At 54.2% G+C, this 25,290-nt stretch overlaps 1 protein-coding gene across 4 annotated transcripts in view; it reads right to left on the reverse strand.

The window, feature by feature from the left end:
* Positions 1–1,903: 1,903 nt before the first annotated feature.
* ADIPOR2 (adiponectin receptor 2) overlaps positions 1,904–25,290 on the reverse strand; it is a 64,116-nt gene continuing 40,729 nt past the window's right edge. For all 4 annotated transcript variants that reach the window (XM_069762935.1, XM_069762937.1, XM_069762936.1 and 1 more), the window contains exons 3-8: positions 6,543–6,662; positions 6,282–6,453; positions 5,929–6,115; positions 5,665–5,852; positions 5,280–5,473; positions 1,904–3,733 (exon numbers count right to left, since the gene is read on the reverse strand). In XM_069762935.1, the coding sequence (XP_069619036.1) occupies positions 3,605–3,733; positions 5,280–5,473; positions 5,665–5,852; positions 5,929–6,115; positions 6,282–6,453; positions 6,543–6,662 (990 nt within the window). In that variant the 3' untranslated portion in view covers positions 1,904–3,604. The remainder of the gene's footprint in view (positions 3,734–5,279; positions 5,474–5,664; positions 5,853–5,928; positions 6,116–6,281; positions 6,454–6,542; positions 6,663–25,290) is intronic.

The following is a 25,290-nucleotide window of genomic DNA, read 5'->3' on the forward strand; positions in this document are numbered from 1 at the left end:
TGACTGCACCAGCAGAATAGTGAATGCAGCTCTGGGGTATAATACAGGATGTAACTCAGGATCAGTAATGTAATGTACACAGTGACTGCACCAGCAGAATAGTGAGTGCAGCTCTGGAGTATAATACAGGAGGTAACTCAGGATCAGTAATGTATGTACACAGTGACTGCACCAGCAGAGAGTGAGTGCAGCTCTGGATGTCACATATTTATTGTGATCCAACTTTTATACAGTGTGATGGTTTTCTCCCAGAATTATTCGATTTCCTCTCTTTAGGGCGTAGTCAGATGGTCGAATAAAATCGGGCCGAGATGGGAGCGCAGTGCAAGGACTGGTCGGCAGTTTTTTTGACCTGATCACGACCGCTGCATAGAGATACTGGACTCTTTCACAGTGGGGTCGGGAGAGCCGCCGGCCAGTCCGTGCACTGCGCTCCCATCTTAGACCCTCTGTGTCCTCAAAATAATCCAGCAATGTTCCCTTCATCAGCACAATTAAGGGGCTGAGCTTCAGGTGAAAGGGGGGGGGGGGGGGGGATGTGTCGCTGTTCCACCTGCACAGAGGAGCCTTTGGGCAGCACAGTGGCGCAGTGGTTAGCACAGCAGCCTTGCAGCGCTGGGGTCCTGGGTTCTAATCCCACCCAGGACAACATCTGCAAAGAGTTTGTATGTTCTCTCCGTGTTTGCGTGGGTTTCCTCCGGGTTCTCCGGTTTCCTCCTACATTCCAAAGACATACTGATAGGGATTCTAGATTGTGAGCCCCATTGGGGACAGTGATGATAATGTGTGCAACCTGTAAAGAGCTGCGGAATATGTTAGCGCTATATAAAAATAAAGATTATTATTTGTTCCTGTGTAAAGAAGGGGATAATGAATTTCCTATACTCATAATTTGTATGCATAAGGTCCCCCGTTATTAGATTAGGGTACATGAGGGCCGGTACAGCACGATTGGCCTCAGTTTGCAATATACTGAAAGGTTTTTTTTTTTGTTGTTTTTTTTTTAAATAAACATTTTTAGAAACCTAAAAGCGATTTCAATGGTTTCTCTAATCGACCTTAAAGGGAACCTGTCACCCCCGTTTTTTCAGATTGAGATATAAATACTGTTAAATAGGGCCTGCGCTGTGCGTTACAATAGTGTATGTAGTTTGCATCTCGGCTTCAGGAAAATGGCCGCCGCAATCTCCATCTGCGCACGCGCGGCATCCCGCAGCCATTTTCCTGAAGCCCCGTGCAGCAGAGCACTCCATCTGCGCATGCGCGGCCCCAGGAAGATGGCTGCCCCCACCAATGACAGGGGTAATAGCGCAGATCGCGCGCTGTTTCTTCACGTGCGCGCAGTGGATTCGGAACTTGGACATGCGCACACCACCAACAGAAAGCTGGGGAAGAAAAGAGCGATGTCACCACGCCCACCTGACCTGACCAGCCTGATTGACAGGCGAAAACAGCGACTTTGGTAATGTATTTCGCAGCATATGTGGGGAATCAGGGTGCACAAAATACACTATTGTAACGCACAGCGCAGGCCCTATTTAACAGTATTTTTATCTCAATCTGAAAAAACGGGGTGACAGGTTCCCTTTAAACAGGATAGTATTGGATGCAGTACCAGTTTTCCCCCACAAGATGGCTCTACTTTCATCAAGGCGCTTCCTGATCTATCCAGCAGGTGGCAGCAGCGTAATGAATCTGATGCAATCATATGTTCTGGGATACAGGAAGTGAGTAAATAATGTGGGAACTACAACTCCCATCATGCACAGCATAAGGTGTCGTATGCAGGACCCAGGACTCCATGAGCGCTGCCTAGTGATAGATATTAGAGGTACATGGCCCCGCCATATACCCCCGACCTGGACTTATAAATGGGCTGCGATGAGGGACGCGGAGACGGCCGTGACTTTAAATTTCTCTTTTTATTGAACAGAAAGTGAATAATACAGTGAGAATTCAGAATGAACCCCGAAGTCTCTGCCCCCCTGAATGTGCTTTGCTGCTTCTCACAGTAAACAAATATTAACAAGGCCACTAATTACTGAGAATAGAAGCGGAGAGTGACCCGACCGCGGGGCTGATGACAGGCGGGTGAGGATATAATGAGGCTGCCAGGAAGCCCCGCCCATGAGGAGTCACAGGAAGCCCCGCCCACGAGGAGTCACCAGGACGGGCCTAGTGTAACTAAAGCACGTACCTCTCCCGGCCTGCGGGGGCAGCAACACATTACAGGTCCATTGGTGGCTCCCAAGGAAAGTATAAGGCGAAGCCCCTCGGGCCCCTCTGAGCAGCAGCTCTCCTGTAATGTGACGCATGCGCCGCAGGACGGCACTATTTCTATATTAACACCCCCCCCCCCCCCCCCCACATGTCTCATGGGCCCCTGAAGAGCACAATAGACGTTCCTGTAAACCCCCCCAAAAAAGTTCTTGGACAGGAATCCTTTGAGCAGGGAATAAAAAGTGGACCTCCGATGTTCCTCTGGGGGCTCGGATCTGGGTGGTCCGGCCGTCACGTGTGCACCTCGCTCCGTGTCCTCTGGGCCCCCCCGATACAGAGTCACCGCAGATGGACGACTCCCACCCGAGTCCTGAGATCATTTTACAGATATTTCTAAATCCGAAGCCCCCGACTGCTGGAGCAAAATGGGAACTTTACGCTTTTCCCTCATCCCTTAAAAAAAACAAAACAAAAAAAAAAAAAAAAAAAACAACCCCTTAAATAATTATAATCAGTGGCCGACCCTTCGTATGTTGAGGAGGGCCGGGGTCACGGCGGAGATGAGCCTGGCCTGTAAACATTTTCTCTATGCCGCGGACCCTCGTGGCCGACCGATCCGTCAATGTTATCCACAGACCTCAGTCACAGCCCGCGTGCGCCCTTCCCAGCAGCAGGGGGCGCCACGTCTCTCGTTTGCCCAGCGACCCGCGTCATCACCCGGCCAGAACAGTGAATGGTACAAACGCTTCTCACACAATTGGTTGAGATCTTTTTTTTTTTCCCCCCAATTTTTAAATATTTCTAGAATTATTTTTTTAAAATATTTTTCTTTTTAGGCAGAAAATTAAATTTTTTTCCCCGTATTTACATCAGATCGTCGCCGACCGATTCTTGGAAATGAGAGAACAAATACAGTCGCCATAGGGAAGGGGAAAAAAAAAAATAAAAAAAAAATCTTAGTTACAGAAGATAAATTTTGTGTAAGACCCCCATAAATATATATATTAAAAAAAAAAAAAACATAAACACCCCCCAGAAGCGATAGGCGTCATACCGCAGGATTAGCCCCGCCCACAGGGGGTGGAGTCTCCAGGGAAGCTCAAGCAGCGTCAGTGCAGGAGAGCGCGTCAATCCCCCCCCTCCCCCAAAATGGAAAGGGTTAAAGATATGCGAGTTCCCCCCAAAAGGAATAAATTAGACAGTCATACACTTGGTATTTGAGGTAAGATTGTTAGGTTCCAGTCTGTCTGGGACTTGTGGTCCGCCGCTGCTGTCGCCTTTCTTCTGCCCGTCACACGCGGTGGTTTTGGAAGGTCCTTGACTTCCCAACCATCTTGTGCGGTGGTTGATCTTGAGCCGCGCTCCCTCTGTGGCAGCGACATCCTCACAGCACCTCCTGCGCCGCGCAGCCGCCGCCCACGGTGAAGCGGAATTCCTGCAGGTTGGAGACGCCGTGGAAATGGACGAAAGCTCCGGCCACAACGAAGATATGGAAAAGCTGGTGAGAGTGGAACTGTGGAGAGACGGGGGGGACGCATCAGCGATGAGCGGCCCCAGCCAATCAGCGTCAGCGATGAGCGGCCCCAGCCAATCAGCGTCAGCGATGAGCGGCCCCAGCCAATCAGCGTCAGCGATGAGCGGCCCCAGCCAATCAGCGTCAGCGATGAGCGGCCCCAGCCAATCAGCGTCAGCGATGAGCGGCCCCAGCCAATCAGCGTCAGCGATGAGCGGCCCCAGCCAATCAGCGTCAGCGATGAGCGGCCCCAGCCAATCAGCGTCAGCGATGAGCGGCCCCAGCCAATCAGCGTCAGCGATGAGCGGCCCCAGCCAATCAGCGTCAGCGATGAGCGGCCCCAGCCAATCAGCGTCAGCGATGAGCGGCCCCAGCCAATCAGCGTCAGCGATGAGCGGCCCCAGCCAATCAGCGTAAGCGATGAGCGGCCCCAGCCAATCAGCGTAAGCGATGAGCGGCCCCAGCCAATCAGCGTAAGCGATGAGCGGCCCCAGCCAATCAGCGTAAGCGATGAGCGGCCCCAGCCAATCAGCGTAAGCGATGAGCGGCCCCAGCCAATCAGCGTAAGCGATGAGCGGCCCCAGCCAATCAGCGTAAGCGATGAGCGGCCCCAGCCAATCAGCGTAAGCGATGAGCGGCCCCAGCCAATCAGCGTAAGCGATGAGCGGCCCCAGCCAATCAGCGTAAGCGATGAGCGGCCCCAGCCAATCAGCGTAAGCGATGAGCGGCCCCAGCCAATCAGCGTAAGCGATGAGCGGCCCCAGCCAATCAGCGTAAGCGATGAGCGGCCCCAGCCAATCAGCGTAAGCGATGAGCGGCCCCAGCCAATCAGCGTAAGCGATGAGCGGCCCCAGCCAATCAGCGTAAGCGATGAGCGGCCCCAGCCAATCAGCGTAAGCGATGAGCGGCCCCAGCCAATCAGCGTAAGCGATGAGCGGCCCCAGCCAATCAGCGTAAGCGATGAGCGGCCCCAGCCAATCAGCGTAAGCGATGAGCGGCCCCAGCCAATCAGCGTAAGCGATGAGCGGCCCCAGCCAATCAGCGTAAGCGATGAGCGGCCCCAGCCAATCAGCGTAAGCGATGAGCGGCCCCAGCCAATCAGCGTAAGCGATGAGCGGCCCCAGCCAATCAGCGTAAGCGATGAGCGGCCCCAGCCAATCAGCGTAAGCGATGAGCGGCCCCAGCCAATCAGCGTAAGCGATGAGCGGCCCCAGCCAATCAGCGTAAGCGATGAGCGGCCCCAGCCAATCAGCGTAAGCGATGAGCGGCCCCAGCCAATCAGCGTAAGCGATGAGCGGCCCCAGCCAATCAGCGTAAGCGATGAGCGGCCCCAGCCAATCAGCGTAAGCGATGAGCGGCCCCAGCCAATCAGCGTAAGCGATGAGCGGCCCCAGCCAATCAGCGTCAGCGATGAGGTCCGTGCAGCTGGCTGGGCTGTGATTGGCGGAGGATGATGATGTCGTCAGACGGACATCATCCTCCAATCACAGAGCAGCCCCACCGTACAGAGTCGTAGCTTTGGGGGTCACCGGCCCCCGCCACTTACCCAGATGTCGCACTTTCCAGGGAAGAACCGCTCGGGGATGCGGGCGGCGTACAGGGCGGCGCCGGTGATGTACAGGGAGGCCATGAGGAGGAGCCAGCCGATCTGCCCCATGGTGGCCGCTTTCAGGAACCCCTCGGAGATGACGAAGTGCAGGGTGGGGATGATCCCGCTGAGGCCCAATCCTACAAATACACCTAGAAGATAGGGGGCGCAAAAGAGAAAAAAAAAAATTAAAAAAAAGTCACAGTCTGAAAACCCCAGGATTTATCAGCGGGACACAACTGTAACGACCCCTCAGCTGTGAGAAGGAGCAGGGAACGACGCGTTCTAAGCCTCCATGTTTCCAGTCAGTGACAGCAAGCGCTGCAGACACGGTGGCACTCACCCGCTCTGACGCCGCGGTACTGCGGGGTGGCAAACAGGTCCCACTGGGAGACGATGATGGCGGCGATGCCCAGGACGCAGATGATGATCAGGTAGATGAAGCACGGCTGCGGGTTGCAGTAGAAGGAGTAGTAGAGCCAGGGAACGAAGCTGCCCATGATGAGGAGGGCGATGCCCGAATAGTCCAACCTTCAGAACAAAGACGAGGAGGAGGTGAGGGGCGAGCAGCGGCCGCGGCGCCTGACACCAGAGAGCAGTCGCTTACTTGGAGAAGACGCGGGACACTCCCTCCGAGTGGCAGTACACCGTGTGAAAGAGCCAGGAGAAGGACAGGCAGAGGATGGCGCCGAGGAAGAAGAGGCCGAACACCACCTTCTCCTGCACCGGGGCCACGAACGCCATGTTGGGCCGGAACATGTAGAAGATGCCCAGGCAGAGGAAGAAGACGCAGCCTGCAAGGAGAGAGCGGGCGAGGTCAGCCGGGGGGCCAAGACGCCAGCCGGGGGGCCAAGACGCCAGCCGGGGGGGGGGGGGGGGGGGCCATGCTGTGGTGTACTGTTCCTTTAAGTGAAGTGACAGCTGCCCCTCCGCCGTGCCCAATCGGGGGGTCCACATTACCTAGTAGGTGGGTCCAGATGTTGCCCGTCTCCGTGTGTATTCTGAAGATGCTCTTGAAGCAGGCCCGGAAGGACGGCATCGGGGGCCGGTGCCCGTGCAGCAGGTAGTCGTTGTCCTTCAGCCAATCAGGAAGCACGTCGTGAGGAATGACGCGCCACCGACCCTCCCACACCTGGAACACGGAGGGCAGAGGTCAGGACCCCCAAACACAGGAGTGACCCCCACTGAGAGGGGCCTATGACAGTTCTGCCGGCGTCTCACCTTGCAGACGAACTCTTCCACCCTCTCCATGGCGTGGTGGGCCTGAAGGAGCGGAGCCATGCCCATGAAGCCTTCATCCTCTTGGGGGGGCTCCTCTGCTACGTCGCTGTCCTCAGGGGTCTGCAAAAGCAAGAAAAGCAACAATAAGTCGCAATTCACTTCCTTTTAAAAGGGGCGGTATAAGATCAGACGATTGACAACTGGGACCAATTTAAAGGGGAAGTACGGAGGAAGATGATGTAAGTATAGAAACAACCACTGCTGACTGTTTAACCCTTCAGTCCCCACAGTCGGCTCCATTATTGGAAACGTGGATATTCCCAGGAGCCGCACAAGTAATGCGCCTAAAAATAACATGGGGGGCTTCCAGGAAGGAGCAGAGATCAATGATCGGCCATGTGATGGGACGCGGGGGCTAAAGGGTCTAATTATAGCCGGTCGTCCCCCTCCAGAGCTGCAGGACGACCATCTCACCTTGTAACAGAGCAGCCAGGAAGTGGCTGATAACAGAGAGAAAAAGCTCATACAGAAAAGTGACGGCAACGAGGGGTCCGGGAGAGAAAGACGGCAGCAGCGAGGGGGTCCGGGGGTGAGAGACGGCAGCAGCGAGGGGTCCGGGGGTGAGAGACGGCAGCAGTGAGGGGACTACAGAACTTATGGGAATGAAGATACACGACAGGCAGCGTATGGGGGGGCTAGGACAATCGGGGGCCACAGGAATGAAGCACAACAGTTATTGGCTGGTGCTGAAGGGTCAGCGATACCAGGTACCCAATCTACAGGTATCTCATCACATCCAGGAACTGCACCCGAATCCGGAGGGATCAGGCCGAGCTCCGGGGGCCGAACATGACGAGGGGCCAATGTCACCGCAACCTGCGAGATCTGAGGCCGAAAGTCTACAAACCGCCAGATATCGACCTCGACAGAATAAAGTGGCGCAATAAAGATTACAGAATAAAGTGGCGCAATCATTTCTGCTCCATCTGGAAGCGACAGAAAATCACGGAGGAGGCAACACCCAGACGAGAAAGAGCGAAACCCGACCGTAGATTATAAGGTTATAACGGGCCGGCGAGGAAAGGACACCGCGAGACAACGGGGCAAAACAGGGGAAGGAGACTGCTATAATACTGCCCCCCTATGTACAAGAATATAACTACTATAATACTGCCCCCCTATGTACAAGAATATAACTACTATAATACCGCCCCTATGTACAAGAATATAACTACTATAATACTGCCCCTATGTACAAGAATATAACTACTATAATACTGCCCCTATGTACAAGAATATAACTACTATAATACTGCTCCTATGTACAGGAATATACTATAATACCGCCCGCTATGTGTTATACTGTGTAATACGAGGTATTTAGGACGTGCCGTCGGTAGTGTTGAGCGATACCTTCCGATATCGGAAAGTATCGGTATCGGTTTGGATCGGCCGATATTCAAAAAATATCGGATATCGCCGATACCGATACCCGATCCCAATGCAAGTCAATGGGACCAAAATATCGGAATTAAAATAAACCCTTTCTTTCCTTGTAGGTTCATTCTACATGAAGGAAAACAACTAAGAATAATGCCGGATGTATTTGGGGAGGTGGCGGAGACATTAAAGTCATAGAGGTTTATCCCAATCAAATAGAATAGCATGTTTTTTGTTTTTTTTTAAGACGTTCGGAGTGACAAAGATATTGACTATGTAAATTTTTTTTTTATTTTGTCAGATATTGATGTTTCACTATTCCACGCCCTTCCCCTTCTTTTTTTTCTTTTTTTTTTTCTTTTCCCACACTTTCATCTTCATCATCATCAGCATCTTTGACATCAACTTCTTCACCTTATTCATCTTCTTCTTCATCTTCTACCTATTTTTTTTTTTTTATTACATTCTTCATATTCATTTTATTCAACTATTATTATTCTTCTTATTCTACATATTCTTTTTATTCCACTGTTATTATTCTTCCTATTCTACTTCTTCATCATATTCTCATTTGTGACAGGCATTCCCGTAGTTGTTATCTATAAAAGTTTGAAGATTACACCTTCCGTTCTGCCAGTCACAAAAGTTACATTTGTCCGCGTTCAGTTTGGCCTGCAGCATCAGGCTTTATCCAGGGGCACCACGAGGAGGAACGGACTCACCCCCATACACTGCTTAGTCTTCTTCTGCATATAATTTAGATAATATCTTTTGCTCTGATATTAAGTCTTATGCTTAATGTTCTTCTGCTCTTTGTTCTGCAGCCTCTTGTTCTTCTGCTTCTCGGTCTTCCATGTTGTCGTCTCCAGGGTCGTCGTCTCCAGTGTCGTCATCTCCGCCGTCGTCGTCGTCGTCATCGGGGTGGTCTTCCGTGTCGTCGTCATCGTGGTGGTCTTCCGGGTCGTCGACGTTAGGGTCTTCAACTTGGAAATGTAGCAGAAGGTACAAGAAGGCTGAGAAAATGCCAAGAACCAGCTGATGGAACTGGAACTCGGATGGCTACCCGAAGGTTCAAGAGCCTATGGAACTACCGAGGACCAGCTGACGTTACTGGAACCCGGTTACTAAGCAGGAGGTACCCGTGCTAAAAAGCACTACCAAGGACCGCCTGACGTTGACGGAACTCGGATACCCAGAAGGAGGCACCTAAGCCAAAGGCTCTGCCCGGAACCAGCTGACGTTACTGGAACCAGGATGGGGAGCAGAAGGTACAAGAGCAAAAGACACTGCCGAGAACCAGCTGACGGTACTGGAACCCGGATGGGTAGCCGAAGGTCCAAGAGCCAATGGAACTACCGAGGACCAGCTGACGTTACTGGAACCCGGTTACTAAGCAGGAGGTACCCGTGCCTGAAAGCACTACCAAGGACCACCTGACGTTGGTGGAACTTGGATACCCAGAAGGAGGCACCTAAGCCAAAGGCTCTGCCCGGAACCAGCTGACGGTACTGGAACCAGGATGGGGAGCAGAAGGTACAAGAGCAAAAGACACTGCCGAGAACCAGCTGACGGTGCTGGAACCAGGTGGTGGACCCGAAGGCCCACAGGAGAGGAGAGAACAGCTAGGCCGCGAGGCAGCCGCAGTTACCGAACCCCAACAGTCCTACAGGGGGAGCTGGGCCTACTGGCACTACAGAACCAGCCTTGACTACCAGTTCACGCAGCCCACATAGGAAGCTCCTAAACTGGAGGCACCCTGGAGTTGGCTAACCCGACCGCACCACGACGAGGCAAGCATAGGTGTCTCAGTGAGCTTGACACAACCCGGAAACAGCTGACGGTGCTGAAACCAGGCTTGGCACGAGGGAGTACCTGTGACAAAAACACTGCCGAGAACCAGCTGGCGGTGCTGGAACCCGGATGCGTTGCCCCAGTGTGCAAGAGCCAATGGCACGACCGAGGACCAGCTGACGGTGCTGGAACCCGGTTACTAAGCTGTAGGTGCCCGCGCTTAAAAGCACTACCAAGGACCGCCTGGCGTTGGCGGAACTCGGATACCCAGGAGGAGGCACCTAAGCCAAAGGCTCGGCCCGGAACCAGCTGACGGTGCTGGAACCAGGTGGTGGACCCGAAGGTCCACAGGAGAGGAGAGAACAGCTAGGCCGCGAGGCAGCCGCAGTTACCGAACCCCAACAGTCCTACAGGGGGAGCTGGGCCTACTGGCACTACAGAACCAGCCTTGACTACCAGTTCACGCAGCCCACATAGGAAGCTCCTAAACTGGAGGCACCCTGGAGTTGGCTAACCCGACCGCACCACGACGAGGCAAGCATAGGTGTCTCAGTGAAGTTGACACAACCCGGAAACAGCTGACGGTGCTGAAACCAGGCTTGGCACGAGGGAGTACCTGTGACAAGAACACTGCCGAGAACCAGCTGGCGGTGCTGGAACCCGGATGCGTTGCCCCAGTGTGCAAGAGCCAATGGCACGACCGAGGACCAGCTGACGGTGCTGGAACCCGGTTACTAAGCTGTAGGTGCCCGCGCTTAAAAGCACTACCAAGGACCGCCTGGCGTTGGCGGAACTCGGATACCCAGGAGGAGGCACCTAAGCCAAAGGCTCGGCCCGGAACCAGCTGACGGTGCTGGAACCAGGTGGTGGACCCGAAGGTCCACAGGAGAGGAGAGAACAGCTAGGCCGCGAGGCAGCCGCAGTTACCGAACCCCAACAGTCCTACAGGGGGAGCTGGGCCTACTGGCACTACAGAACCAGCCTTGACTACCAGTTCACGCAGCCCACATAGGAAGCTCCTAAACTGGAGGCACCCTGGAGTTGGCTAACCCGACCGCACCACGACGAGGCAAGCATAGGTGTCTCAGTGAAGTTGACACAACCCGGAAACAGCTGACGGTGCTGAAACCAGGCTTGGCACGAGGGAGTACCTGTGACAAGAACACTGCCGAGAACCAGCTGGCGGTGCTGGAACCCGGATGCGTTGCCCCAGTGTGCAAGAGCCAATGGCACGACCGAGGACCAGCTGACGGTGCTGGAACCCGGTTACTAAGCTGTAGGTGCCCGCGCTTAAAAGCACTACCAAGGACCGCCTGGCGTTGGCGGAACTCGGATACCCAGGAGGAGGCACCTAAGCCAAAGGCTCGGCCCGGAACCAGCTGACGGTGCTGGAACCAGGTGGTGGACCCGAAGGTCCACAGGAGAGGAGAGAACAGCTAGGCCGCGAGGCAGCCGCAGTTACCGAACCCCAACAGTCCTACAGGGGGAGCTGGGCCTACTGGCACTACAGAACCAGCCTTGACTACCAGTTCACGCAGCCCACATAGGAAGCTCCTAAACTGGAGGCACCCTGGAGTTGGCTAACCCGACCGCACCACGACGAGGCAAGCATAGGTGTCTCAGTGAAGTTGACACAACCCGGAAACAGCTGACGGTGCTGAAACCAGGCTTGGCACGAGGGAGTACCTGTGACAAGAACACTGCCGAGAACCAGCTGGCGGTGCTGGAACCCGGATGCGTTGCCCCAGTGTGCAAGAGCCAATGGCACGACCGAGGACCAGCTGACGGTGCTGGAACCCGGTTACTAAGCTGTAGGTGCCCGCGCTTAAAAGCACTACCAAGGACCGCCTGGCGTTGGCGGAACTCGGATACCCAGGAGGAGGCACCTAAGCCAAAGGCTCGGCCCGGAACCAGCTGACGGTGCTGGAACCAGGTGGTGGACCCGAAGGTCCACAGGAGAGGAGAGAACAGCTAGGCCGCGAGGCAGCCGCAGTTACCGAACCCCAACAGTCCTACAGGGGGAGCTGGGCCTACTGGCACTACAGAACCAGCCTTGACTACCAGTTCACGCAGCCCACATAGGAAGCTCCTAAACTGGAGGCACCCTGGAGTTGGCTAACCCGACCGCACCACGACGAGGCAAGCATAGGTGTCTCAGTGAAGTTGACACAACCCGGAAACAGCTGACGGTGCTGAAACCAGGCTTGGCACGAGGGAGTACCTGTGACAAGAACACTGCCGAGAACCAGCTGGCGGTGCTGGAACCCGGATGCGTTGCCCCAGTGTGCAAGAGCCAATGGCACGACCGAGGACCAGCTGACGGTGCTGGAACCCGGTTACTAAGCTGTAGGTGCCCGCGCTTAAAAGCACTACCAAGGACCGCCTGGCGTTGGCGGAACTCGGATACCCAGGAGGAGGCACCTTAGCCAAAGGCTCGGCCCGGAACCAGCTGACGGTGCTGGAACCAGGTGGTGGACCCCAAGGCCCACAGGAGAGGAGAGAACAGCTAGGCCGCGAGGCAGCCGCAGTTACCGAACCCCAACAGTCCTACAGGGGGAGCTGGGCCTACTGGCACTACAGAACCAGCCTTGACTACCAGTTCACGCAGCCCACATAGGAAGCTCCTAAACTGGAGGCACCCTGGAGTTGGCTAACTCGACCGCCCCACGACGGGGCAAGCATAGGCGTCTCAGTGAAGTTGACACAACCCGGAAACAGCTGACGGTGCTGAAACCAGGCTTGGCACGAGGGAGTACCTGTGACAAGAACACTGCCGAGAACCAGCTGGCGGTGCTGGAACCCGGATGCGTTGCCCCAGTGTGCAAGAGCCAATGGCACGACCGAGGACCAGCTGACGGTGCTGGAACCCGGTTACTAAGCTGTAGGTGCCCGCGCTTAAAAGCACTACCAAGGACCGCCTGGCGTTGGCGGAACTCGGATACCCAGGAGGAGGCACCTAAGCCAAAGGCTCGGCCCGGAACCAGCTGACGGTGCTGGAACCAGGTGGTGGACCCGAAGGTCCACAGGAGAGGAGAGAACAGCTAGGCCGCGAGGCAGCCGCAGTTACCGAACCCCAACAGTCCTACAGGGGGAGCTGGGCCTACTGGCACTACAGAACCAGCCTTGACTACCAGTTCACGCAGCCCACATAGGAAGCTCCTAAACTGGAGGCACCCTGGAGTTGGCTAACCCGACCGCACCACGACGAGGCAAGCATAGGTGTCTCAGTGAAGTTGACACAACCCGGAAACAGCTGACGGTGCTGAAACCAGGCTTGGCACGAGGGAGTACCTGTGACAAGAACACTGCCGAGAACCAGCTGGCGGTGCTGGAACCCGGATGCGTTGCCCCAGTGTGCAAGAGCCAATGGCACGACCGAGGACCAGCTGACGGTGCTGGAACCCGGTTACTAAGCTGTAGGTGCCCGCGCTTAAAAGCACTACCAAGGACCGCCTGGCGTTGGCGGAACTCGGATACCCAGGAGGAGGCACCTAAGCCAAAGGCTCGGCCCGGAACCAGCTGACGGTGCTGGAACCAGGTGGTGGACCCGAAGGTCCACAGGAGAGGAGAGGAGAGAACAGCTAGGCCGCGAGGCAGCCGCAGTTACCGAACCCCAACAGTCCTACAGGGGGAGCTGGGCCTACTGGCACTACAGAACCAGCCTTGACTACCAGTTCACGCAGCCCACATAGGAAGCTCCTAAACTGGAGGCACCCTGGAGTTGGCTAACCCGACCGCACCACGACGAGGCAAGCATAGGTGTCTCAGTGAGCTTGACACAACCCGGAAACAGCTGACGGTGCTGAAACCAGGCTTGGCACGAGGGAGTACCTGTGACAAAAACACTGCCGAGAACCAGCTGGCGGTGCTGGAACCCAGATGCGTTGCCTATTAAAGATTGTCTTCCTAGAGCCCCAACTAGCGGTGTTGGAGCAAAGGGTAAGCAGGGGGAGATGAGTGTAGGCCGAAGCCTGCACTGGAGGCAGCTTTGTGTCTGCGTTGCGTTTGCAGGACACTTTGCCGGCTACACACTGGGGGAACAGCTGGCGTTGCTGAACCCCACTAACACAATGGCGTGTGTTTTTCTCTGTGCAGCTAGCACTTGCGGGCAAAAACTAGCGATGTTAGAGCCCGTGTTGAAGCAGGAGGAGGAGGAGAGGAGCAGAGTGTAGGCCGAAGCTTAGTTGAACCAATTTCAAAGGAAACCTTTAACCCCCCCCTCAGGTGTTACAAAGTACAAGAGACACACCTTGTGCAGTATTAATGCTGCACAAGTGAAAGGTTGCTCTATTAATTTGTCTACTTGCACACGCTGAATGAAAGACATACACAATTTACCCCATTCTACAGTCAAACTGTAGTGGATGCGTGACTTGGTTTTTTGATGAGACGCAGCACAGGTGTCCAAAATAACGCCTTGGTGCTTGGAGCAGCTTCCTGAGCGTTGTTATTTGCTGTACAGGAGTCTGCGCTCTTGTGTTATCCCTTGGCAATGCCCTGTTAGCGCTGCCCATCTTATGACATCATTTCATGTTGGCCGGTGCGGTTAACGATGGCCATAAATCCCAGACCCACAGTGTCTTTTCATAAAGCCACACTGCGGTGCTGGGATTCGTGGCCTTGAGCAGTAAATATTTTGGCCGCTCACACACGTCCTTACACCTGCTTCAGACTGGGCGGCCTCTGCTGATCCCTTCTTGCATGCCGCGGCCATGAGGCTGCACAGTCTGAAGAAGGCTGAAGGAGATGAGTTAAGACAGGCGAAGATATGCACTGCTCGTGCCCATCAATCACACCCTCGCAGTCAAAATAATTAAGACAACGAGGAGCATTTTATTCAGGCAGGGCGGACGAACAGGCGCAAGTAGCCAACCAATGATGTCAGAAGACGGGAAGCGCTACCAAGGGGGGTGCTGCGTATCATTAGAAAGGAAAGTCACACCTCAGGGACAGTGGAATGGTCTCAAAGAGACACATTTTGTACGTGTTGAGTTCCACGTGGGCAAGGAGAAAACATCAGCCACCTTGTACAAATGCAGCAGTACTGCTGTACAAGGTGGCTGTTATACATAGAAACACCTGGGGGTGGGGGCCAGGCTCCCTTCAATTTCAGTTCATGTGCCTGCGTGGCGTTTGCAGGTCACGTTGCAAGCTGCACAGCAGGGGAACAGCTGGCGGTGCTGAACCCCACTAACACATTGGCTGGTGTTTTTCTCTGTGCAGCTAGCATTTCCGGGCAAAAACTAGCGGTGTTTGAGCCCAGGGTCAGCAGGAGGAGGAGGAGAGGAGCAAAGTGTAGGCCGAAGCCTGCACTGGTGGCAGCTTTTGGTCGGTTGTGCCAGCGTGGCTTGTGCTGGACACGATGCCGGCTACACAGCGGGGGAACAGCTGGCGTTGCTGAACCCCACTAACACATTGGCTGGTGTTTTTCTCTGTGCAGCTAGCATTTCCGGGCAAAAACTAGCGGTGTTTGAGCCCAGGGTCAGCAGGAGGAGGAGGAGAGGAGCAAAGTGTAGGCCGAAGCCTGCACTGGTGGCAGCTTTTGGTCGGTTGTGCCAGCGTGGCTTGTGCTGGACACGATGCCGGCTACACAGCGGGGGAACAGCTGGCGTTGCTGAACCCCACTAACACATTGGCTGGTGTTTTTCTCTGTGCAGCTAGCATTTCCGGGCAAAAACTAGCGGTGTTTGAGCCCAGGGTCAGCAGGAGGAGGAGGAGAGGAGCAAAGTGTAGGCCGAAGCCTAGTTGAACCAATTTCAAAGGTTACCTTTAACCCCCCCTCAGGTGTTACAAAGAACAAGAGCCACTCCTTCTGCAGCATTAATGCTGCACAAGTAAAAGGTTGCTCTATTAATTTGTCTACTTGCACAAGCTGAATGCAACACGTAGACTATTTAGCCCATTATACTGTTTAACAGTAGTGGAGGCGTGACTTGTCTTTTTAAAGAAAAGCAGCACAGGTGTCGAAAACACCTTTTTGCATGGGCGCAGCTTCCTGAGCGTTGTTAGTTGCTGTACAGGAGTCTGCGCTCTTGTGATCCTTTGGCCATGCGCTGTGAGCGCTTCCTGTCTTATGACCTCATTTCATGTTGGCCGTTGCGGTTAGCGATGGACATGAATCCCAGACCCACAGTGTGTTTTTAAAAAATCACACTGCGGTGCTGGGATTCGTGCCCTGGTGCAGTAAATATGTTTGCCGCTCACACATGTCCTTACACCTGCTTCAGACTGGACGGCCTCATCTGATCCCTTATCGCCTGCCGAGGCCATGAGGACACCCAGTCTGAAGAAGGCGGAAGGAGATGAGTGAACACAGGCAAACATATGCACTGCACATGCCCATCAATCACACCCTCGCTGTCCAAAAAAATAAGACACCGAGGGGCGTTGTTTCGAGCAGGGGAGATGCACAGGCGCAGCCAGCTAACCAATGATGTCAAAAGACGGGCAGCGCTAACAAGGGTGGTGCTGCGTGTCATTACAAAGGAAAGTCACACCTCAGGGACATTGTAATGGTCTCTAATGAGACACATTTTGTACGTGTTGAGTTCCACGTGGGCAAGGAGAAAAAGTCAGCCACCTCGTACAAATGCAGCAGTACTGCTGTACAAGGTGGCTGTTATACATAGAAACACCTGGGGGGGTGGGGGGCAGGCTCCCTTCAATTTCAGTTCATGTGCCTGCGTGGCGTTTGCAGGTCACGTTGCAAGCTACACAGCAGGGGAACAGCTGGCGTTGCTGAACCCCACTGACACATTGACTGGTGTTTTTCTCTGTGCAGATTGCATGTCCGGGCAAAAACTAGCGGTGTTAGAGCCCAGGGTCAGCAGGAGGAGGAGGAGAGGAGCAAAGTGTAGGCCGAAGCCTGCACTGGTGGCAGCTTTTGGTCGGTTGTGCCAGCGTGGCTTGTGCTGGACACGATGCCGGCTACACAGCGGGGGAACAGCTGGCGGTGCTGAACCCCACTAACACATTGGCTGGTGTTTTTCTCTGTGCAGCTAGCATTTCCGGGCAAAAACTAGCGGTGTTTGAGCCCAGGGTCAGCAGGAGGAGTAGAGGAGCAGAGTGTAGGCCGAAGCCTAGTTGAACCAATTTCCAAGGTTACCTTTAACCCCCCCCCTCAGGTGTTGCAAGGTGCAAGAGCCACACCTTGAACAGCATTAATGATGCACAAGTCAAAGGTTGCTCTATTTAATTTTGCTCCTTGCACACGCTGAATTAAACACGTACACTATTTAGCCCATTATACTGTCAAACAGTTGTGGAGGCGTGACTTGTCTTTTTAACGAGACGCAGCACAGGTGTCAAAATTTGCACCTAGGTACTGGGCGCAGATTCCTGAGCGTTGTTATTTGCTGTACAGGAGTCTGCGCTCTTGTGTTATCCCTTGGCAATACCCTGTTAGTGCAGGCCGTCTCATGACCTCATTTCATGTTGGCCGGTGCGGTTAACGATGGCCATAAATCCCAGACCCACAGTGGCTTTTCCTAAAGTCACACTGCGGTGCTGGGATTCGTGGCCTTGTGCAGTAAATATGTTCGCCGCTCACACATGTCCTTACACCTGCTTCAGACTGGGCGGCCTCAGCTGATCCCTTATCGCATGCCGCGGCCATGAGGCCGCACAGTCAGAAGAAGGCGGAAGGAGGGGAGTGAAAACAGGGGAACATATGCACTGCTCGTGCCCATCAATCACACCCTCGCAGTCAAAATATATGAGACAACGGGGGGCGTTGTGTCGGGCAGGGGGGACGCACAGGCACAGCCAGCCAACCAATGATGTCAGGAGACGGGCAGCGCTAACAATGGGGGTGCTGCGTGTCATTACAAAGGAAAGTCACACCTCAGGGACATTGTAATGGTCTCTAATGAGACACATTTTGTACGTGTTGAGTTCCACGTGGGCAAGGAGAAAAAGTCAGCCACCTCGTACAAATGCAGCAGTACTGCTGTACAAGGTGGCTGATATACATAGAAACACCTGGGGGGGTGGGGGGCAGGCTCCCTTCAATTTCAGTTCATGTGCCTGCGTGGCGTTTGCAGGTCACGTTGCAAGCTACACAGCAGGGGAACAGCTGGCGTTGCTGAACCCCACTGACACATTGACTGGTGTTTTTCTCTGTGCAGATTGCATGTCCGGGCAAAAACTAGCGGTGTTAGAGCCCAGGGTCAGCAGGAGGAGGAGGAGAGGAGCAAAGTGTAGGCCGAAGCCTGCACTGGTGGCAGCTTTTGTTCTGTTGTGCCAGCGTGGCTTGTGCTGGACACGTTGCCGACTACACAGCAGGGGAACAGCTGGCGGTGCTGAACCCCACTAACACATTGGCTGGTGTTTTTCTCTGTGCAGCTAGCATTTCCGGGCAAAAACTAGCGGTGTTTGAGCCCAGGGTCAGCAGGAGGAGTAGAGGAGCAGAGTGTAGGCCGAAGCCTAGTTGAACCAATTTCAAAGGTTACCTTTAACCCCCCCCTCAGGTGTTGCAAGGTACAAGAGCCACACCTTGAACAGCATTAATGATGCACAAGTCAAAGGTTGCTCTATTTAATTTTGCTCCTTGCACACGCTGAATTAAACACGTACACTATTTAGCCCATTATACTGTCAAACAGTTGTGGAGGCGTGACTTGTCTTTTTAACGAGACGCAGCACAGGTGTCAAAATTTGCACCTAGGTACTGGGCGCAGATTCCTGAGCGTTGTTATTTGCTGTACAGGAGTCTGCGCTCTTGTGTTATCCCTTGGCAATACCCTGTTAGTGCAGGCCGTCTCATGACCTCATTTCATGTTGGCCGGTGCGGTTAACGATGGCCATAAATCCCAGACCCACAGTGGCTTTTCCTAAAGTCACACTGCGGTGCTGGGATTCGTGGCCTTGTGCAGTAAATATGTTCGCCGCTCACACATGTCCTTACACCTGCTTCAGACTGGGCGGCCTCAGCTGATCCCTTATCGCATGCCGCGGCCATGAGGCCGCACAGTCAGAAGAAGGCGGAAGGAGGGGAGTGAAAACAGGGGAACATATGCACTGCTCGTGCCCATCAATCACACCCTCGCAGTCAAAATATATGAGACAACGGGGGGCGTTGTGTCGGGCAGGGGGGACGCACAGGCACAGCCAGCCAACCAATGATGTCAGGAGACGGGCAGCGCTAACAATGGGGGTGCTGCGTGTCATTACAAAGGAAAGTCACACCTCAGGGACATTGTAATGGTCTCTAATGAGACACATTTTGTACGTGTTGAGTTCCACGTGGGCAAGGAGAAAAAGTCAGCCACCTCGTACAAATGCAGCAGTACTGCTGTACAAGGTGGCTGATATACATAGAAACACCTGTGGGTGGGGGGCAGGCTCCCTTCAATTTCAGTTCATGTGCCTGCGTGGCGTTTGCAGGTCACGTTGCAAGCTACACAGCAGGGGAACAGCTGGCGTTGCTGAACCCCACTAACACATTGGCTGGTGTTTTTCTCTGTGCAGCTAGCATGTCCGGGCAGAAACTGGCGTTGTTTGAGCCCAGGGTCAGCAGGAGGAGGAGAGGAGCAAAGTGTAGGCCGAAGCCTGCACTGGTGGCAGCTTTTGGTCGGTTGTGCCAGCGTGGCTTGTGCTGGACACGATGCCGGCTACACAGCGGGGGAACAGCAGGCGGTGCTGAACCCCACTAACACATTGGCTGGTGTTTTTCTCTGTGCAGCTAGCATGTCCGGGCAGAAACTGGCGTTGTTTGAGCCCAGGGTCAGCAGGAGGAGGAGAGGAGCAAAGTGTAGGCCGAAGCCTGCACTGGTGGCAGCTTTTGGTCGGTTGTGCCAGCGTGGCTTGTGCTGGACACGTTGCCGACTACACAGCAGGGGAACAGCTGGCGGTGCTGAACCCCACTAACACATTGGCTGGTGTTTTTCTCTGTGCAGCTAGCATTTCCGGGCAAAAACTAGCGGTGTTTGAGCCCAGGGTCAGCAGGAGGAGTAGAGGAGCAGAGTGTAGGCCGAAGCCTAGTTGAACCAATTTCAAAGGTTACCTTTAACCCCCCCCTCAGGTGTTGCAAGGTACAAGAGCCACACCTTGTGCAGCATTAATGCTGCACAAGTAAAAGGTTGCTCTATTTGTTTTGCTCCTTGCACACGCTGACTAAAACACGTACACTATTTAGCCCATTATACTGTCAAACAGTTGTGGAGGCGTGACTTGTCTTTTTAACGAGACGCAGCACAGGTGTCAAAATTTGCACCTAGGTACTGGGCGCAGATTCCTGAGCGTTGTTATTTGCTGTACAGGAGTCTGCGCTATTGTGATCCCTTGGCCATGCGCTGTGAGCGCTTCCTGTCTTCTGACCTCATTTCATGTCGGCCGTTGCGGTTAGCGATGGACATGAATCCCAGACCCACAGTGTGTTTTTAAAAAATCACACTGCGGTGCTGGGATTCGTGCCCTGGTGCACTAAATATGTTTGCCGCTCACACATGTCCTTACACCTGCTTCAGACTGGGCGGCCTCATCTGATCCCTTATCGCCTGCCGCGGCCATGAGGACACCCAGTCTGAAGAAGGCGGAAGGAGATGAGTGAACACAGGCAAACATATGCACTGCACATGCCCATCAATCACACCCTCGCTGTCCAAAAAAATAAGACACCGAGGGCCGTTGTTTCGAGCAGGGGAGATGCACAGGCGCAGCCAGCTAACCAATGATGTCAAAAGACGGGCAGCGCTAACAAGGGTGGTGCTGCGTGTCATTACAAAGGAAAGTCACACCTCAGGGACATTGTAATGGTCTCTAATGAGACACATTTTGTACGTGTTGAGTTCCACGTGGGCAAGGAGAAAAAGTCAGCCACCTCGTACAAATGCAGCAGTACTGCTGTACAAGGTGGCTGATATACATAGAAACACCTGTGGGTGGGGGGCAGGCTCCCTTCAATTTCAGTTCATGTGCCTGCGTGGCGTTTGCAGGTCACGTTGCAAGCTACACAGCAGGGGAACAGCTGGCGTTGCTGAACCCCACTGACACATTGACTGGTGTTTTTCTCTGTGCAGATTGCATGTCCGGGCAGAAACTGGCGTTGTTTGAGCCCAGGGTCAGCAGGAGGAGGAGAGGAGCAAAGTGTAGGCCGAAGCCTGCACTGGTGGCAGCTTTTGGTCGGTTGTGCCAGCGTGGCTTGTGCTGGACACGATGCCGGCTACACAGCGGGGGAACAGCAGGCGGTGCTGAACCCCACTAACACATTGGCTGGTGTTTTTCTCTGTGCAGCTAGCATGTCCGGGCAGAAACTGGCGTTGTTTGAGCCCAGGGTCAGCAGGAGGAGGAGAGGAGCAAAGTGTAGGCCGAAGCCTGCACTGGTGGCAGCTTTTGGTCGGTTGTGCCAGCGTGGCTTTTGCTGGACACGATGCCGGCTACACAGCGGGGGAACAGCTGGCGGTGCTGAACCCCCACTAACACATTGGCTGGTGTTTTTCTCTGTGCAGCTAGCATTTCCGGGCAAAAACTAGCGCTGTTTGAGCCCAGGGTCAGCAGGAGGAGTAGAGGAGCAGAGTGTAGGCCGAAGCCTAGTTGAACCAATTTCAAAGGTTACCTTTAAACCCCCCCCCTCAGGTGTTGCAAGGTACAAGAGCCACACCTTGTGCAGCATTAATGCTGCACAAGTAAAAGGTTGCTCTATTTGTTTTGCTCCTTGCACACGCTGACTAAAACACGTACACTATTTAGCCATTATACTGTCAAAACAGTTGTGGAGGCGTGACTTGTCTTTTTAACGAGACGCAGCACAGGTGTCAAAATTTGCACTAGGTACTGGGCGCAGATTCCTGAGCGTTGTTATTTGCTGTACAGGAGTCTGCGCTATTGTGATCCCTTGGCCATGCGCTGTGAGCGCTTCCTGTCTTCTGACCTCATTTCATGTCGGCCGTTGCGGTTAGCGATGGACATGAATCCCAGACCCACAGTGTGTTTTTTCAAACAATCACACTACGTGGCTGGTTTCGTGGCCTTGTGCAGTAAATAGGTTTGCCGCTTACACATGTCCTTACACCGGCTCCAGACTGGGCGGCCTCAGCTGATCCCTTATCGCCTACCACGGCCAGGAGCCGCACAGTCTGAAGAAGGCGGAAGGAGATGAGTTAAGACAGGCGAACATATGCACTGCTCGTGCCCATAACCACACCCTCGCTGACAAAATAAATATGGACAACGAGGGGCGTTGTTTCTAGCAGGGCGGATGCACAGGCGCAGCCAGCTAACCATGATGACAAAAGACGGGAAACGCTACCAAGGGGGGGGTCGCTGCGTATCATTACAAAGGAAAGTCACACCTCAGGGACAGTGGAATGGTCTCAATGAGACACATTTTGTACGTGTTGAGTTCCACGTGGGCAAGGAGAAAAAGTCAGCCACCTGGTACAAATGCAGCAGTACTGCTGTACTAGGTGGCTGTATATACATAGAAACACCTGGGGGGGGTGGGGCCAGGTTCCCTTTTAATTTCAGTTCCTGTGCCTGCATGGCGTTTGCAGGTCACGTTGCCGGCTACACAGCAGGGGAACAGCTGGCGTTGCTGAACCCCACTAACACATTGGCTGGTGTTTTTCTCTGTGCAGCTAGCACTTCCGGGCAAAAACTAGCGGTGTTTGAGCCCAGGGTCAGCCAGGAGGAGGAGAGGAGCAGAGTGTAGGCCGAAGCCTGCACTGGTGGCAGCTTTTGTTCTGTTGTGCCAGCGTGGCTTGTGCTGGGACACGTTGCCCGACTACACAGCAGGGGAACAGCTGGCGGTGCTGAACCCCACTGACACATCACCTAGTGTTTTTTTTCTGTGTAGACAACACTTCCAGGTGGCAACTGACAGTGTTGAAACCCAGGGAATCAAAGAGGAGCAGAGTGTAGGCCGAAGCCTGCAGTGGAGCAAGTTGAAAGGGAACCTTTAACCCCCCCCCCCCAGGCATTTGTTGCTGAAAGAGCCATCTTGTACAGCAGTAATACTGCACATGGAAAATGGTGGCTCCGAAAATTATGCTCCTTGCAAACGCTGAAGTACACACTCATATAATGTGTCCCCTCACACCGTCAAACCATCCCGGAAGTGGGACTTTCCCTTTGTAATGTGACACAGCACAGCCGTCATTCCAACCCCCTTGGTGCCGGGCCTCCACCTCCTCAACGTTGTTTGGTTCTGTCACGGAGCCCGCACTGTAATGTTATCCCTTGGCCATGCACAGTTAGCGGTGCCCGTCTTCTGACATCATGTAGGTGTCAGGCTGGCAGTGCCTGTGCGTCCAAGCTGCCCGAGATCCAACCTTGCAGTGTCCATCTAATGTAGTCCCACTGCGGGCCAGGGATATCCATGGGCATGCGCAGTGCATATCATCGCCTCTCACTCACCTCCTTCCTGCTTCTTCAGACTGTGCGGCGTCACGGCCGTGGCATGCTATTAGGGATCAGCTGACGCCGCCTAGTCTGAAGAAGCGTGAAGAAGGGGAGTGAGAGGCTAGTATATGCACTGCGCATGGCCATGGATACCAGGCCCACTGTGGGGATCACATTAGACGACACTGCGAGGTGTGATTTCGGGCAGCGTGGACGCACAGGCGCAGCCAGGACGACAACAAATGATGTCAGAGGACGGGCAGCGCAAACTGTGCATGGCCAAGGGATAACATAACAGCGCAGGGTCCATGACGGAATCAAACAACGCTAAGGAGGCAGCGCACGGTGCCAAGGGGGTAGCAATGACGGCTGTGCTGTGTCACATTACAAAGTGAAAGTCCCACTCTCCGGGACGGTTTGGACGGTGTGAGGGGACACATTACATGAGTGTGTAGTTCAGCGTTTGCAAGGAGCATAATTTCAAGAGGCGACCTTTCCCTTGTGCAGTATTAGTGCTGCACATGGTGGCTCTTTCAGTAACAAACGCCTAAGGGGGGGGGGGGGGGGACAGGTCCCCTTACATTTTAGTTGTGCCAGCGTGGGCGGTCGCATGACACGTTGCCGGATACACAGCTGGGGATCAGCTGACGTTACTGAACCCCAATAACAGAGGGAGCGACTGTTGACTGTGCACACAGCACTTCCAGGCACCAACTGGCGGTGTTAGAGCCCAGGGACAGCAGGAGGAGCAGATTGGAGGTATTGCCGCACACACAGCTGGGGATCAGCTGACGTTACTGAACCCCAATAACAGAGGAGCGACTGTTGACTGTGCACACAGCACTTCCAGGCACCAACTGGCGGTGTTAGAGCCCAGGGACAGCAGGAGGAGCAGATTGGAGGTATTGCCGCACACACAGCTGGGGATCAGCTGACGTTACTGAACCCCAATAACAGAGGAGCGACTGTTGACTGTGCACACAGCACTTCCAGGCACCAACTGGCGGTGTTAGAGCCCAGGGACAGCAGGAGGAGCAGAGGAACAGAGTGTAGGCCGAAGCCTGATTGGAGCAAGTTGAAAGGAAACCTTTAACCCCCCCCCCCCCCAAGACGTTTGTAGCTGAAAGAGCCATGTTGTGCAGCACTAAGGATGCAAAAGGAAAAGGTTGCTCTTTTAATTATGCTCCTTGCAAACACCGAAGTAAACACTAAAAATGTGTCCCTTTATACCGTTAAACCGTTCCGGAGGTGCGAATTTCCTTCGTAATGGGACACAGCACAGCTGTCATTCCTATCCCCTTGATGCCTGTGCGCTGCCTCCTCAGCGTTGTTTTAAGCTGCCACGGAGCCTGCGCTGTTCTGTTAGCCCTTGGCCATGCCCAATTAGCGCTGCCTGTCTTCTGACATAATTTGGTGTCAGGCTGTCAGTGCCTGTGCGTCCACGCTGCTCCAGATCCCACCTCGCAGTCTCATCTAACGTAATCCCACTGCGGGCCTTGGAACCATGGGCATGCACAGTGCATAACCTCGACTCTCACTCCCCTCCTTCCCTCTTCTTCAGACTGTGCGGTGTCACGGCCGTGGCATGCTAGGGATCAGCTGACGGCGCACAGTCTAAAGAAGGCGGAGGGAAATGAGCGAGAGCCCGAGGGGAAGATATGCACTGCGCATGCCCATGGATCCCAGGCCCGCAGTGTGACTCAATCAGAAGACACTGCGAGGCGGGATCTCGGGCACCGCGGCCGCACAGGCGCAGCCAGCCTGACACCAAATTATGTCAGAAGACAGGCAGCGCAAATAGGGCATGCCCAAGGGATAACAGAACAGCGCAGGCTCCGTGACAGCTTAAAACAACGCTGAGGAGGCAGCGCATGGCACCAAGGGGGGTAGGAATGACGGCTGTGCTGCGTCACATTACGAAGGAAAGTCCCAGCTCCGGGACGGTATAACGGTATCAGTGAACACATTTTATAAGTGTTAAGTTCTGCGTGTGCAAAGAGCTAAAAAAAAAGAGCTACCTTTTCCTTGTGCAGCATTACTGCTGCACAAGATGGCTCTTTCAGTAACAAACGACGGGGGGGGGGGGGGGGACAGGTTCCCTTACATTTAGGTTGTTGTGCCAGCGTGGCGGTCGCAGGACACATTGCCGGCTACACAGCTGGGGATCAGCTGACGTTAC

Source organism: Ranitomeya imitator, chromosome 4 (genome assembly GCF_032444005.1).
Source record: "Ranitomeya imitator isolate aRanImi1 chromosome 4, aRanImi1.pri, whole genome shotgun sequence".
Classification (NCBI taxonomy): Eukaryota; Metazoa; Chordata; class Amphibia; order Anura; family Dendrobatidae; genus Ranitomeya; species Ranitomeya imitator.